Raw genomic sequence first — 15,990 nt, forward strand, 5'->3', positions numbered from 1 at the left:
GCTTTAAAGCATTCTAATTGGATCTGGAATTACAACTCTAACTTCTGAGGTTGGCCGGTTTGGTTAAGTACCAATCTAATAATCAGTCCTTCCACCTATGACTATTGCATAAGCGGGTACTTGGTGACTTATTATCAATATTTTATGTAATAATCCTATCTTTTCACTTAATGTTTCACTAGACAGTCCTTTATTATAGACAAAGAATGAGTTACAGCATATTAAAGATATTCATTTTAATTTCAAACTTGCTTAAGAATACTACTGTACAAAGTAGGAGTTGAAACACAGGAGTGGCAAAATGAAAGGTAGTTCTGTGTTTACCCCATAAATGACGACCATCGACTCTCTGCCCTGAGCAAAGCGGGTGTGGCATGTCATAGCCAACGACAGTGGAGCCTGATGTCTCAAATCAGTGGAGGCACTTCAGGGTTATCTTCAAAGTATGTGTCTTCCTCACTTGGCAGGGCTTTGTGTTCAGATGCCAGTCTTCTGGGCCTGTGGCTTTTCTCTTGAACTATGGTAGTCACATCAGGGTAGGAATACTTGCTAGGATCTACTTCTAGTTTCTCAGCTTGCTTGCTTCTACAACAAAAAAGGCAAAGGGAAATCAATATCACACCATTTATAATCAAGTTTTGAATAGAGTCAACTTATTTATTCAGCAAACATTAGCAAGTCGTATCTACGTAGCACAGGGATGAAAACAAGATGCTGTCCTCGGCTTCGAGTAGCACAGGGCCTTGTGGAAGCACAGTTCTGGCCCATGAGAAATAAAGTGCTCAGAGACAGTACAGAACTGTGCTGGTGCACAGGTATCTGAAGGAGGGGTCACCTGGGAGACTCTGCTTACCTAAGGATTTTGATAGTTGAAGTGATAAACCTGGCAGAGTCACACAGCCAGGATCCAACAGGTCTCACTCCTAAATGCAGCCAGTCAGGTTTCCAGCTTGCTGCCTTTCACAATCCAGCCTGTCGGGCTTTAGCAGGGGTATTTGGACTGAGGTTCAGTTGCACAGAAAATAATCCACTAACCTCCTCTCTTATGAGAACCTGCTCCTGCTGTGTCCACCCAGTTCTCTCAGTAATAGCACAAATGAATCAGAACCAGGAAGAACCTGCACTGCCCAGTGATTCCCAAAGTCATTGTCATATAGGAAACTGAGACATGACCTGGGTCACTTTCCTGGAAATTGTTAGTCAATAGGCCTAGAGTTGGGCCCAATGATAAGTATTTTTATAAAGTCTCCCTAGTGGTTTTTGATACTCAGCCAAATTATTTTGGAATCACTATCCCATTCATTTATTCATTCAACAGGTATATGTTAAGCACCACTATGGCAGGCACCAGGGAATCCAGTCGTGCAGAGAGACAAGGTCCCGGTAGTACCTCATCTTGCTCTAACACAGAACTTGCTGTAGAATCACATTACTGACTCGTGGTGGACCTGCCTTCCTGCAGATTGACTCCTTTGAGCAAGGTTTTCTCTTGATCATCTTGTATCCCTAACATACAGGTGCGTTACTTAAATACAGGTGCATACGTGCTGAGTGAGCAAAAACTGTCACTGTTCTACTGGAGGAATAATGAATTAGGTGATAAATGCTCTCTGAACTGAAGAAAGTAACAGTCCTATGTGAGAGCTCCACACTCGTGCTCCCAGACTCAGTCCACCCAGCAGAAGCCTTCTGTTGGGAAGAAGAAGGTCAGGTTCACCTTTCACCCCTCCCCCTCATGCTCCTGCTCTGCTCAGCACTTACGGGCATCTGAGTTTTTAATCCCTTTAAGTATATTTACAAATACATGTGGATCTGCTGAGGAAAGTACAAAGTCGTCAGAGTATATAAACTAGTGTCTTTTAAAGCCTCAGATTGCACACTATACACCATTGTTCCAAAGGAGAAGGGAGAAGTCACAACTGGGCTGTGCGTTCTCTGAGGAGGTGGGAGGGGTGGGATCCGAAGGTGCCGTCAAAGATGCCCAGGGACGCAGTCCAGCAGAAAAGGGGAATGGCTGCTCCACCGACGTGGCTGGAGCATGGACAGCCCCTGGACACAGCTTCTTCCCCGATGCCTGGGTGCTGTGGTATTCGGTGACTTCTCCAATAGGTTGCTAGTCAGCCACGGATGGGTGAGCAAAGACAAGACAGTGAAAGGGACTGAAAACCCAGGGAGCCTCATAGGACAGGTGAGCACCTGGAAGACGGGTCCCGAGATGTCACCACCTCCTCCCATCACAGCTGCATCTCCTTAAGAAAAACCCTTGCTTCAAGGTCATCTCACACACGGCCGGGTGGCCTGGACCCTCCCCTATCACTGAAACTGTGTCACAACTCCCAATCACCCTGGAAACTGAAACATCAAGACCCTAACAAGTAAACTTACTGGAGGTTATTCAAAGGGTAGTAAACTGATTGAAGGGGCAGGAAATTGAAGCAAAATCAGGGAGACTCAATTTTCTTAAAATTCCCAATTCTGTGACCACTACACCGTCGTCTCTTGGAGGCAGTCCACGCGGTACCTTTGCTCAGTCAGAGGTCAACATGGACCTGGGCGGGACTCTCTGAGAACTACACTGGGCCCCTGCCCACCCCCCACCCCCCACCCCCGATAAAACTGGGAGGGCAGGAGAGGGGTGCCAGCAGCCCTGTCGTCTCTGAGAGGACCCACCCTCTCCCTTGGAACTGTCCTCTTCTCCCCTTTCCTATCTCTTCTAATACACTCAATCTTGATATTCTGAACAACATGCCTGAAATCTTTCTGGCGTGATCACAAGAATCGGGATTTGAAGAGGGAGTCTTCATGCTGCCTCCATTGTGTGGAGGTCTCTGACCTGTGGGGATTACAGCTATGAAACTGCTCAGAAGATCAGAGTGCCAATAGGACTGTCCACAGTAAAGGCTGGGCTCATGGAGTGTCCGAGGAGGAGGAGGACACTGTTGGAGATGGAATAGAGGCAACTCATGTTCTATTCTGGCGAAGAACTTGTCTGCATTTTGCCCATGTTCTGAGACTTTCTATGAGGCGGAATTTACAGGTAAGGGCTAATTTATCTTGTGGAGAAAATTTCAAGGCAACATGCTATTCAGGTGGTAGCATGGATATTGCTGGCGGCTCTTTGTTAAGTTTATTATAATCAGGAACAGAGAGCAGAGCCGAAATTTTGAAAAACTTGCAATTTGGCCAAAAAAAAAAAATTGCATATAAACCTGTGGCTAAGGAAGATGTGGTTGTTGAAGAGATTACAGAAACGAAAGAAATGCTAAGTGCTTTTCACAAAAACAATAGGAAAGATGGCTTTGATGGCATCTCAGGTTCCAGGGTGTAAAAGTGAAAATAGCTTTGAGAAGAGACCAAGGGGGCATACTGCTTCAATAGCAAGGCCACCCTGTGGTGACCATCTCCTTGGGCACTCAGAGGCTGCAGCCATGGTCCCAAGAGGCTTAGCTACTGCTTGAGATGGTGGCAAACTTTGGCATCAACCATGAGGGGCTGGTTCTTTAGGAATATAGAAAGCTGGAGTTGGGGATTCATGGAGGCTTCCACTGAGATTTCAAAGTTAAGTGTGGGAGGCCAGGCAAAGTACAGCAGACTCAGAGCCTGAAGACTGCCTCCTTAAAATTGTTCCTGTCAGGTCTTTTAGTCACAGCAGTAGAAAAGCTGACTAACCCCCCCCCCTCCCGCCGCCCCGTACCAGTGCTTGGGGATGCATATCTGCTGACAAGGAGCCTGTCCTGATCCTCTCGGGACAGACTGCACACACAGACTGAATATCACAGTGCACTCACAAAAGTATACAATTACTAAGAATGTGTTAATTAAAAAGGAAAGTAAAATTTAACTGATTGTCTTTTATTTTAAAAAAGTTGAAAATTTTTAAAAAGGAATACGCATCATGTAAAAATCAAATGAAATTCTAGAGCCCCCCAAATTTTGTTGGAACACATATACAAAGAAACCACCACAACTCATAGGCTTCAAACAATATGCATGTATTTTCTTAGTCACGTAGGTCAGAAGTCTGACATGGGTCTCCCTGGGCTGAAGTCAAGGTTCTAGGATGGCCTTCTTTGTGGAGGTTCTAGGGCTCAACTGCTTCCTGGACCTTTCCAGCTTCTAGAGGCCGCCCACCTTCCCCGGCTTGGGACCCCCTCCATCTTCAGAGCAGCGGTGCACATAAGAAGTGGAGTCTGCCCCGTGCTGTGTCTCCTGCCTCCCCTCTTTCACTGATAAGGGGCCTGTGGTCACACTGGGCCTACTGCGTCCTCCAGAGCACTCTCCCTATCGTCAGGCCATCTGGTACCATCTGCCGCCTTGATTTCCCCTGGACACATAAGATTTCCTATTCACAGGCTCTGGGTATCAGGACAGGTCCATCTTGAAGGGCCACAACTTTGCCTACCATTGCATTCCCCCGTGCACCTGCCCCTGGAGGTTGCTGATGAGAGGATTTGCCACTGAAGCTGCAGGATTCCCCTGCAGCATGAGCGGAAAGGCTAGACTGGGGGGGCCTTGATTGCCCAGTGACTGAACCACCCACAAGACCACCTACTTCCACAGGAGATGTTATTTGGGGCAATTAAACACCTTAAATCCATCTTACATATTCCATTACCTGTAGCCACAACAACCTAACTAATGCAAATCAGGTAAAAAAGTTGGGTTGGTTGGAGGCTTCCCAGAGAACTACTATCCTGAAGAGGACAACTCATAGCAAAAAATAATCTCAGGGCAAAGGGCACTTTGCATGAGAAGAAGGAGAAGAAACAAGAATGGAAATAGAAAAACACAAAACCTTCTGATACTAGCAAATGAAAACATGGATCTTAAAACCACTTTTACTAACTTAGTAATAAAATGCCAAAAGCTCCCCTCAGGAACTGGCAATAAGACTAAGGTGCTGGAAGTAAGTTTTCTATTTAACATTATTATGTGATAAGGCACGAAAAATAAAAAGGAACATGATTGGGAAGAAAGAAAGGGATCATCTTTATGGGTATACAGAAAATCTAAAAGAACACTCAGATGAATTAATGAAATAGTAAGAGAGATAAGTTGTTGGATACTAAATCAAACATAAAATTGAATTACATAGTGCTGATGACCACACAAAACTTTGACCAAAATAAATATAATTGAATTTATACTTTCAGTGATTTTTAAAACAGTCAGTTTGATGTTATGTGTATATTATCACATAACGAACAAAGCAATAAAGAAATCAAATTATGAGTCTACATACTAGCAACATGCAATAAATAAAATAAAATGTGTTTATACCAGTATCAAAAATATCATACACCACTGGGTACAGTGGGGCATACCTGTAATCCTAATGGCTTGGGATACTGAGGCAGGAGGATTGTGAGTTCAAAGCCAGCCTCAGCAATAGCAAGGCACTAAGCAACTCAGTGAGACCTTGTCTCTAAATAGAATTCAAAATAGGGCCAGGGATGTGGCTCAGTGGTTGAGGGCTTGAGTTCAATCCCTGGTTACCCTGGCAAAAAAAAAAATCACGCAACTAAAAATTAATAAAACATGGGTACCCTTATAAAAAATTATAAAATTTTAGAGTGACATCAAATACAAATTAGAAAAAGACAGATACTAATATTATAAAATTTTTCACCCTAAATTGATCTATACCTCCAATTCAAAATAAATCCCAATACATGTGTATGAGAGAGTGAGTGTGCATATGGTGTGGTCCGGATGTGGTTTGTCCCCCCACCTGTCACAGGCTGGTTGGGAGTCTGGTTCCAGTGTGGCTATGTGGGAGCTTAAGGAACCTAGGGGAGGTCCTTAGGTGAGGAGGGCATGCTGTACACAGACTGGAATGCGGGTCTTCCAGTGAGTTCTCAGGAGAAGAAATGGTCTTCAAAGCCTGAATCTGAGGTCTGATTCTCTCTGGCTTCCTGTGTGGTGATGTGGTTGCTTCCTCACACATGTGCCGACCTCACGATGTGGCACAGCCAGGAGGGTTCTTGCCAGAGCAGAGCCGATGCCAGCATCGTGACCTTGAGTCTTTAAAACCATGAACTAAATACAGTTTGTAAAGTTATCTTGCTTCAGTTTTATCATTGTAGTAATGCAAAGTAGACAATGTAATTCATGTGTGAAACTTGGCAAGTTGATTCTAAAATTTATATGGAAGTGCAAAGGGCCAAGAATAGCCAACTTGCTCTTGAAGAATAAGGGAAGAAGATGTTTCTCACCATTTACACAGACTTATTATAAAGCTGTGGAATTTAAGGAAGTGGAATAGAGAGAGAACAATCAGACCAACCCACACATGAATGCTAGATCTTTGACACAGAGAGCCTTGGTGACCAGTACAGAGGGATAAATTTTAACAAGCGACAATGAGACAGGAAGGTGTTCATACTGGAAAAATTAAGAGGACATACTTTAAGCAAAAATGAGTTCTTGACATATCATACATAAACATGAAAGGCAAAACCACAAGGCCTTACAACACAAGGAACCATCTTTCTGACCTCAAGGTAGGCAGGACTTCTACAAGAAGACAAACAAAGCACCAATCATGAAAACATTAAAATTTTGATTACTCTAGAATAAAGATCCTCTTGTTCACCAAAAGATGCCAAGTTGAGAATAAGTGGGCAGCCCAAGTCTCACGTCCTGGTCCTGCCATTCTCCAACTGCATGATCTTGGGCAAGTTCACCCTCTCAGAACCTCATTAGTATGTACTAGCATTGCTATTTTGAAGATCAAAGGCAATGAGACGATGTGTAGCACCAGGTAACACAGCGTCACCACTCAACAGATACCTGAAGTTTTGGGGACTTGCACCTCTTCCTTGGCATTAAAGTGACATGGGACCACAAGAGTTCTCTAGAAGTCACCCTCCATTTTGGATGAGCTGAACCCTGTCCCATGGGTCCTTTCCACCCACTCTGCCTCCACAGCAGGAACCAGGCCACTCCAGTAGGAGGGGGCACCTGCATACAGGCTTCACGGGCAGCCGTTTGGTTAATGGCGTTGCCCAGCCAGACGTGATGGGCACAACACAGTGAAAAGGTGCACAAAGAAGCTGGGCGCAGTGGTGCACGCCTGTAATCTCAGCACCTCGGGAGGCTGAGGCAGGAGCATCACGAGTTCAAAGCCAGCCTTAGCAACAGTGAGGCACTAAGCAACTCAGTGAAACCCTGTCTCTAAATAAATAAAATACAAAATAGGGACAGGGATATGGCTCAGTGGCTGAGTGCCCCTGAGTTCAGTCTCCGGTACCAAAAAAAAAAAAAAAGTGCAACAAGATTGTGCAACGTTTAGGGAGCCCCACAAACAAGCCTCACAGAGATGTTTTATGTATGGTTATGAGGGAAGCACTTCTCAGTAATGAAAATGAAAAAGAAAGACTCTGCAAATATTCAACCATATACAACTGTGCTAAGACACCTCCAATCCTCAAGTGTAATCACGGTAATGATAGTTTTCCTGGGGTCTGAAAACCAGCTCCAAACTGTTTGCAATGATTTGGCTTCCCATCCCTGTGATTCTTCACAAATTAGATTCAGACTCTTTCCGTGTGTCAAGGGTGCTGGGGGTTAATTGCCACTGTGAATATTCATAATAGACATGATACCCTGGAATCTTGTATCTGCAATGGAAATCACTACGTTGGGAAATATGAGTGATTCCCGTGGTTAAAAACAGCAACCCACTTTTCAGTAGGAATTCAATTCCATACCTGTCGTTCAAATAAATCCCATGTTTAAAAATCTCTACAACAGTTCAACAGTTGTCTTTGAATATACAAGTGTCTAATTTATTATGCAAAACATAAATATAGCTCTTGTTCAGGTATTTTTATGATGGTAGTTCTAGCATATACATTTGTGTCACAAAGATAGTTTGCCTCGGTTCAAAATAGATTTTACCATCTGGATGGGAAGAGTCTGAAAATCACAAGAATAGGAGAGCTGGAAGAGCAGGGACCTCATTCTAAAGGAGAACTGAGAAACGGGAGAGCCTTGCGCGAAATGCTTTGCAGGCTGCCATGTTCCAGGGAGGTTGGCCTTGCTCTCGAGTGTTCCGGGAGGCAGAGCCAGGATCCCCACTTAGGAATCGAGGGGAGGCAGAGAGGCTTTCTAACTCTGGGGAACACTAAGGCTGTAGAATATTCTCAAGAGAGAGGGAGCGTCCAGCTGGGAGATGAACTGAAGGAAAGGCCAAAGATGACCTACAGCGGGGAGATGGACAGGAGGGCCGTCACGGGGACTAATACCACGCAGTCCTCAGAGTCATGAAGCCTCAGGTGATAAGTGGATCATAAAAGAGAGCCAGTGGGAGCAGCAGTACAACAGGAGTCCCGAGAGTTGTCTCAGTAGGTCATGGCTACATGACCTCCAGGGTGCTCGTGAATTCTGTCTCCCTCAGCTTCCCCTCCGTACAGCAAAGGTAAACCTGTGAGTTAAATGTGTTGATGTGGGGACAGCACCCAGAACCGTGCCTGGCCCAGAGCTTGTGTCCAGTCAATGCCAGCAGTCATGGGTTTTTAGGGTTCCCAAGCCCGACAAACCCAGAGTGTAAGGACTTGGGGACAAACATGAACATTCATGGTATGAATTGTTTTTAAACTTTAAATAACGGTGTCACCTTAGGAGCTGCATTTTAACCAACGAATGACAATGAAGAATGCCACATAATAACACTAGGGACCGCCGGGGAAGTGGTACCTTTCCTTGGCTTGCTCTCTGGGGCTGTTCGAGGTGGCTTTCACAGGCTTGCATGTTCGTCCTCTGATTACTTCTTCGACCTAAAATAAAAGCACAACACGTAGCAAGTGATGAGTTACTCCCTGGTGTACCTTCAAGGATATACACTATATTTATTTTTTTAAAAAGATGCAAAAAGCTTCTCATTCTTTTTTGCATATCCCACAGTAAAGCCTTTATACAAAGTCTAGAGAAGATCACATCACACATTGGATCTGTTCACCAGTCGCACAGCCACAAGCTAGCCAGCTATTGCCAAAGCCAAGAGTGGGATTTGGTGAATTAGCCTAATAAACATTATCTGGGGGCCAACAGCATGCTGCCACTTGAGAGTCCTGGGGACACTGATGTACCTGGATGCTGCCCACACAGTGCCCCCAGGGAAGAGTGCTGCAGCATGGGAAGCCCCTTAACAGGAAGCTGGACTCCCCATCGTCCTGGCTCCCGGGACCTGGTCTCTGGTAAAATGATGAGGGAATTTTTGTGGTCTCAAAGGTCCCTTCTGGGTCTAAACATTTCTGTACTTCAACTGCTTCTTTTTAAACTAAATAAGTTCAGTGCTAAGCACCTGGAGCCCTCAATAGTAAAAGTGATTGATTCCATTCAGCGAACACCCCACCCACATTACTCAGAACCAGGCTGCTCCCCAAGAAACTCGTCAGATACCCGAGTGTGGACGGGGAGAGAGTCTGCTAGTACTTATCAGACATGCTAGGCACACACCTCCAACACTAGGCACACTAGGTGTCTTATTTACACACACACAGCCCTGCTGATCTCCCAGCAACATTCCTAAAAGACCTTCTATCTCAAGGGCAGACACAAGAAATTTCAAAACCCTCTTCTCATGTTGCCTGGATCCAGCAACCAAGATAAGGGCTTCTTCCTTGTCCAAGGAGAGTGACCTGGAGTGGGAACCATTCCTCTTTGCAGGGGAAGGACCCACTCACTGGCCTCATCTCCCTGGCAGGCAGCGTTGCTGCTCTGAAGGCGGAGGCCACCTGCCATCCTTTCTCTGCCCTGCCTGTCTTGGAGTAGCACACAGTTGTGGTCTAGGTCCATGCCACTGGCTAAGGGAGAGCACCAGGCTGGACCTGGAGGACCTCTCACCACCCCGCTCCATCTGCTGCCTGAGGCATGCTGGACTCAGCAGGCTGCCTGTGCGGTGGGAGTGGTTAGCCCTGGTCTAGCCTCAACCCCAGGCCGAACTTAGCTGGGCTCTCCATCAAATTAACACACAGGATAATGTGCTTCTCATTTGAAGGACTTTTGGTTTTGTTCCTCTGGTCAGTGCCTCAGTAAGCTTAGCTCATGGCTCCTCATGTGTATGCTTCAGTAAATGAGTGGATGAGAAAACCAAGGAATGAATCATGGTCTGGGGACTGCAGCACAAACCTGTGGACTGAGGGCTCCTGTGGATACCCGCTCCGGATGGCATCCTTCTCCTGTGTCGCCCCCCACCCCAGGTGGGGCAAGAGCCAGACTTTTACAGAGTGCAGTTGCATAGTCTCTAACATGTTGTATAAAAAGGCAACATGTGCATGTACGTGTGATTTAGTTCAGCTCCCTTACCCAGGAGGCCACGGATGTGTCTTTCTCTCTCCAAAGGCCGTGCCAAAGGGAAGATGGGCTTGAGCTCCACCTCCCACTCCAGGCCTTGAACACCCAACATGGGATGAACATGTCCACAGTTTCACAGAGGCACAGAGGGTTTGTGTGATGGCCAGGGATGGCCTGCTGAGACCCCCAGGAAGAAAAATCAATGGGTACTACCAGGGGCATGGATTTCAAGCCTGGGGGAGCTTTGGGAGCACTATAAGAGTCCCAGTCTGCATGACAGACACTCGTAGGAGACTGGTGTGGGGGAATCCGTGACTCAAGCCACCAGAGCAACTGAACACTTACCGCAGGGGACGCACGGGAAGGCCAGCCCACCGAGCAGGGTTTTATTATCAAACACGAGTGGCTTGGGAGTCGGCTAATTCTAAAATGTTTTGTTTGTTCTACTTCAAAATATAGCAAAGTGCATGCACACACTGTCATAATTGTATCATTTTCCACTTTGGGGTAGGGGTGTTAATGTGGCGGGGTATATATGTTGACCCTATTTTAATATAAAAACAACTAAACATCTTCCATATCTTTAACGAGTGGAACGAATACAAATACTTCCTCATCTCCTGACCCATCCTTAAGAAAGTGGAAATGCTTTTCAGTTGCTCTAGATGCCATTTATGGTTTACTAAACCACATTAATAACATTTGTAAATGAAAATGGAAACGGAAATACGGAGGAAGACCGGAAGGCGAGTTCCCTCAGTTTCAGGGCAGGAGAGTGTGGCCCCGGGGATGAACAGCTGGGGCAGGCACCTGCTAGCAGCCTCGGGGGAGGCACACCTCCTCTCCCACCATGTGGGACAGCAGAGAAGATGACAAAACTGTCTGCTATTCTTTTTTATTCCAGTATTCCCATATTTCTGAGCAAGATGTCCTGTGCCATGCCACTCAACAACAGTCACTGGTACCTGCTGAGCTTCTGAAATGTGAGAAACTCAAGTTACAATTTTGTGAAATTTTAACGGATTTTCACTTGTATTTACCTAGCCAGAGAGACACCTGCTTAGAGTGAGCCCCAGACCTACGTGTGCTGACCGTCTGATGGACTCTCTGTATCTCCTTCAGGCCTGAAGTACAATATCTGTGTCTCCCCCTCACTCATCTGTGGAGGGACCACAGAGTCTTTTCAGTTCCTGAACTTCTGCTCCTCCTTCCTTGTCACACCTGGACCTGGAACTCCCATGTGAGAGTGAGAATCTGAAGCCTACTGGAGCCTCTCTGATGGAGGCGGGAGAGTACGCACACCCCCTTTAGCACACTTGAACAACTCCAAGGATCTGTGTCAGCCGCAGAGCTCACGAGGGTTGACCGGCCTGTGCGGCCTTCCCACCCTTTCCAGGGGTCGATCTCTGGGCACTCCTCAATATTTTGCATACTCATTTCCATCTCAGAAGCTGCTTCCCAGGGTGCAGTGACATGTTTTTTACCTTTTAATACTTTACTTTAAACAAGGTCAGTGTTGGTTAAAATTCATTGAAATATCAGTTTTTTGCGAAAAAGTTCTTGAAACCCCAATTACAAGTTTTATATTGTCTCACGTTGTAAGTAAATGCACCAGTAAGAATGGGAGCGCATGCATAATTAGAGTCTTAAAACACCCCATTTCTAACACTGTTATTTGTCACATAATAAGCACAGACAAAGATTCTCTGTGTTTATGGAAATGCAAATAGAGTCACAAATTTGGAACTTTTCTTCACAGGGAATTTGCTGTGCACCAGAATCTAAATGTGTTTCTTATTTTTTAAAAGATATTTTCAGCACATTTAGTTTCAAAGATTCTTTTAAGTTTAAAAGTTAGAGAATTAAAGAATCAGCAATAAGAAAAATTACGAACATTGACAATCATATTAACACTGAAATACTTCGGAACACCAACATTCACGTGACCCACAGGTAAAACTCTCCTGACATCATCGGAGGACTGCGCTCAGAGCCCCTGACATTAGGTTTCCCACCATCCTGCAGTCCTGGGCTGCTCTTCCTCTAGGAAGCGATGCTCATTCACATCAAAGGATGCCTTATTCATCTGCGCTAAGTGTATTTAGGGATGACTAATGGGACAGTTGTAAGGACCAAAATATGTCCAATAAATTAGGTAATGTGAGTCAAATGGTTTCCTGAACCCACAGAGAGAAATGTAATCAACTACTTGAAAATTCAATTGTGGGATAGGCACAAAGGTACATATTAACATTTTAATGATGTTGCATGATTTTTACTTTGAAAGAGTCATGCAGTGGGAAGTTAGGAGTGAACATGGAGGTAGTGATAGAGTTCACTTTGCTCCAGAATGCAAAAGCCTCAGGTTCTTCTGCCAGCAGACTGCCAGCCTTTGCTTGCATTGTGCCCTGGGCTGAGGTCTCATTACCTCCAGAGAAATCAAGCTGCACTCAGATAATAATAGTGTCTTTAATAAAATGCACATGTTGCATTTTCAACTATCAAAGTTGCTCACATCAAGAAATGCAGACTGTGTGAGCTGTGTAGCAGATGTAAGGGCAAGACTTGGCTCTTAATCATTACTTTTTAGATTGAACCACAGACATTGCCAATATATGACCATTTTTGACCCTGAAAGAATGAACTCATATAATTGAACTTAACAGTTAATAATATGAAGTTAAATAAGAATGAGAAGAATCACCCCCTGATTAGGTTAAGACTTGTTGTTACTTGTGAAGTAGAAGAATGAATGGATGAGGAAAATGGAATACAATCAGAGATATTTTCTGAGAAAAAAATATAAAACAACCAACTTTTTAAACTTATCTGTGAATTTAGTCTGCTTCTGAAATAACATTATTCATGAAAATCATATACATTTCTCTTTCTCTAGGAGATTTCACTTTCTCTCATAATTTTAATTATTACCCCATTTAAATCTGCTCAATGAAATATTTACTGAGCACCTACCAGGTGCCAAGCATAATACTAAGGGATAGGCATGCAATGGTAGATTGCAAAATTATCCATGACCATCTCATGAGGAAGAAAAATACATAAACAATTAAAATACACTGAAGCCCATGAAGTTGAGGGACGTACACCCAGAGGTCTAAGCCCAGGGAAGGGGATGGGGAGCAGGATTAAAGCATCAAAGGAGGCTGAGGTGTGGTAAAAATTTAAATTCCAGAAGATGGAGGCCATGTAGGGGGTAGAGAGTGTTCCAGGAGGGAGAGAAAAACACCTGCACAAAGATAGGAAAATAAATGAGCACAAAAACTAGCACAGGATGTTAGGCAGAGAGCAGCGGGAGACGGGGCGGAAGCGCTGGGCCACAGTTGGATCTGCAGAGCCTCCCCGGGTGCTTAGAGCTGTCACGAGGTGCAGGGACCTTAGTGACATAGTTGCTCATCTCAGCTCAAGAGTAATGCTTTAATCTCACTCCTTATTTTCCTTAGGCAAGGTATGTGATGTTCACAAAAAAACTAAGTCCCATGGAGTGACAGCTTTGAAATAAGTGTCCTCTTTTCTCACTAGATAAAAATATACTTTTTTCTTTTTGTGTGACTATACTCATGTTTCTGCCCCCACCCCACCCGACTCTGAAAATACCGAGGATGTACAATCCTGTTGCAAAACCGGCTAACTGTGACTGCTGGCCTTCGCACTGCAGCTAAGAATATTCGCATTTGCATTGCTGGCTAATTATGCTGCTCTGTTGGGCCTCATCCTGCCTAAAGATAATGTCCCGATTTCTTAGCTGACCACTGTCTCACACAAGGTAGGTTCTGGACTCTGCATTCAAGTTCACTTAGAGCTCATACATCCTTTAAAGGGTGAAATACAGTTGGTTACCCACAATTGTCCCAGAGTGGAGGAATGTGGAAGTTAATATGAATTTAAATGCATACTTTTCTTAAAATAACATTAATAGTTGACTTTCACCCTCTTCAGTCTAGACCTCTGCAGTATTTTCATGAGGATGTGAAGTGATGCCCTAACTCACAACATGGGTACCAAGCCTGTTAGCCTTCACGTCTACTCTTGCCCTGTTTTTGCTCTGCTCCGTATCCCAGGAAGATGAAACCTGGAACCCTGCAGACTTCATTATCCTGCTCCCCGGGGACATCTGGCTTCTGGGGGGCCTGGCCTCTGGAAGCACTGAAGGAGGGGGAGAGTCAGCTCCAGGAGTTTTGCCCACAACCCCTGTCTGCTTGAGCAATTTCTCCAGCAGCCGGGGAGTCTCCTTGTGGCTCCAGACCCTGCTCAAGATGGCTGTGGATATTACGATTTCTTCCAGGTGACTCTAGGGCCTGGTTTCTGCCAATACCATCTCCCCTCTCTGTCCCAGAAGTGGTGGTGGCCTCCGGCTATTACAAATTTTCTACCTCTTTGGTTTCCCAGACTTCCTGTCACTTGTCTAATATCTTCCCTTGGTTATTATTCATGTATATATAAAAAAAAATTACTGTAGAAGTCCTATATACTTTCTAATATTCAAGTATGTCCTGATTTTTCATTAAATGCTTACTGATTTCCTCTGGCTCTCAAACCTTGAGGTATTTGATAAAACACAGACTTTCATATCTTCTAATTAAAATCTGCAGAGAGTGGCCAGAAAGTCTTGTATCTTAATAAGTTCTGGGTGGTTCTGAGGATCAGGCAAGTTTTGAAATTGGTCCTGGCTGACCCCACAGCTTCCACGCTTTTCTCTTGTTTGTTTGGTTTTGGTTTTGCGGGGCTAGGGATCAAACCTGGAGTTCTGTGCATGCCAGGCAAGAACACTATCACTGAGCAGCATCCCCAGCCCCAGGCTTCTCTGAAAGCAATTCATTTATAGAACACACTTATGGGATGTCTGCAGAGTCCCAGAATTGCTCTAGGAACTGGGATGCTTTGGTGAACCTGAAAAACATGGACACTGCATTGATGAAATATTTTACATTGACATTCAGGATTGTATCCTTGGAGCTATCCTGGTGAGAGATAATTGCATAATACCTTGTTTTATGTGCATACCATTCTGTAAGGAATGCATTTTTGGATATTTAAGTTGTTTCCAATTTCTCATAATTATACCATGCTGTCTATCTACACACATAAATTTGTCTTGTTTATTTATTTCCTTTGAAAAGAGTACAAAATTAAGTCATAATATATATTTTATATATTTTAAGGCTTGATATATTTCGATAATTTTTTCCAAAAAGATTAAATTTTTTCTCCAACAGTTTATGAGAATACTATTTCATTGTACTCTCACTAGTACTGAATTTTTAAAAATGTTTTTGATAGAAAATTGGCAGAAGTGTTTGCTTCTAGAAAGAGTAAGATGGTTGAGGAATGGGAATGGAAGGGGAGTCTGCCATGCCCTGTAAACTGCTTAATAGTTCTGAATTTTGTTTTATAAACACATATTACCTATGTGTTTATAAAACAAAGCAAGAAATAAGAAGCAGGGTAGAGTTTTGAATGTTTGATGTTCTGATGAACCAATATACATTTTATTATAAAACAAAAATATTTCTCATGTCTTCTATGTTTCTTTTGTAATAATTTCCTATTTTTTAGGATTTTAGTAGTTCTCTGAAGATACATAATATTTACATACATAATATCTTATTTGGTTACGTGTGTGTGTGTGTGTGTGTGTGTGTGTGTGTGTTTCTTACAGTGGCCCATATCAAA

The 15,990-nt window shown here is 44.1% G+C and overlaps 1 protein-coding gene across 3 annotated transcripts in view; it reads right to left on the bottom strand.

Annotated features, from left to right (window-relative positions):
* Positions 1–407: 407 nt before the first annotated feature.
* The window catches only part of Dnaaf11 (dynein axonemal assembly factor 11), an 83,422-nt gene continuing 67,839 nt past the window's right edge, over positions 408–15,990 (bottom strand). For 2 of the 3 annotated variants that reach the window (XM_076836147.2, XM_076836146.2), the window contains 2 exons: positions 8,701–8,761; positions 408–585 (listed from right to left, as the gene is read on the bottom strand). In XM_076836147.2, the coding sequence (XP_076692262.2) occupies positions 408–585; positions 8,701–8,761 (239 nt within the window). Of the gene's footprint in view, positions 586–8,700; positions 8,762–13,638; positions 13,667–15,990 lie in introns of all 3 variants that reach the window. The other variant, XM_077105586.1, reaches the window with a different exon arrangement.

The sequence above is a fragment of the Callospermophilus lateralis genome, chromosome 16, assembly GCF_048772815.1.
Source record: "Callospermophilus lateralis isolate mCalLat2 chromosome 16, mCalLat2.hap1, whole genome shotgun sequence".
Lineage (NCBI taxonomy): Eukaryota > Metazoa > Chordata > Mammalia > Rodentia > Sciuridae > Callospermophilus > Callospermophilus lateralis.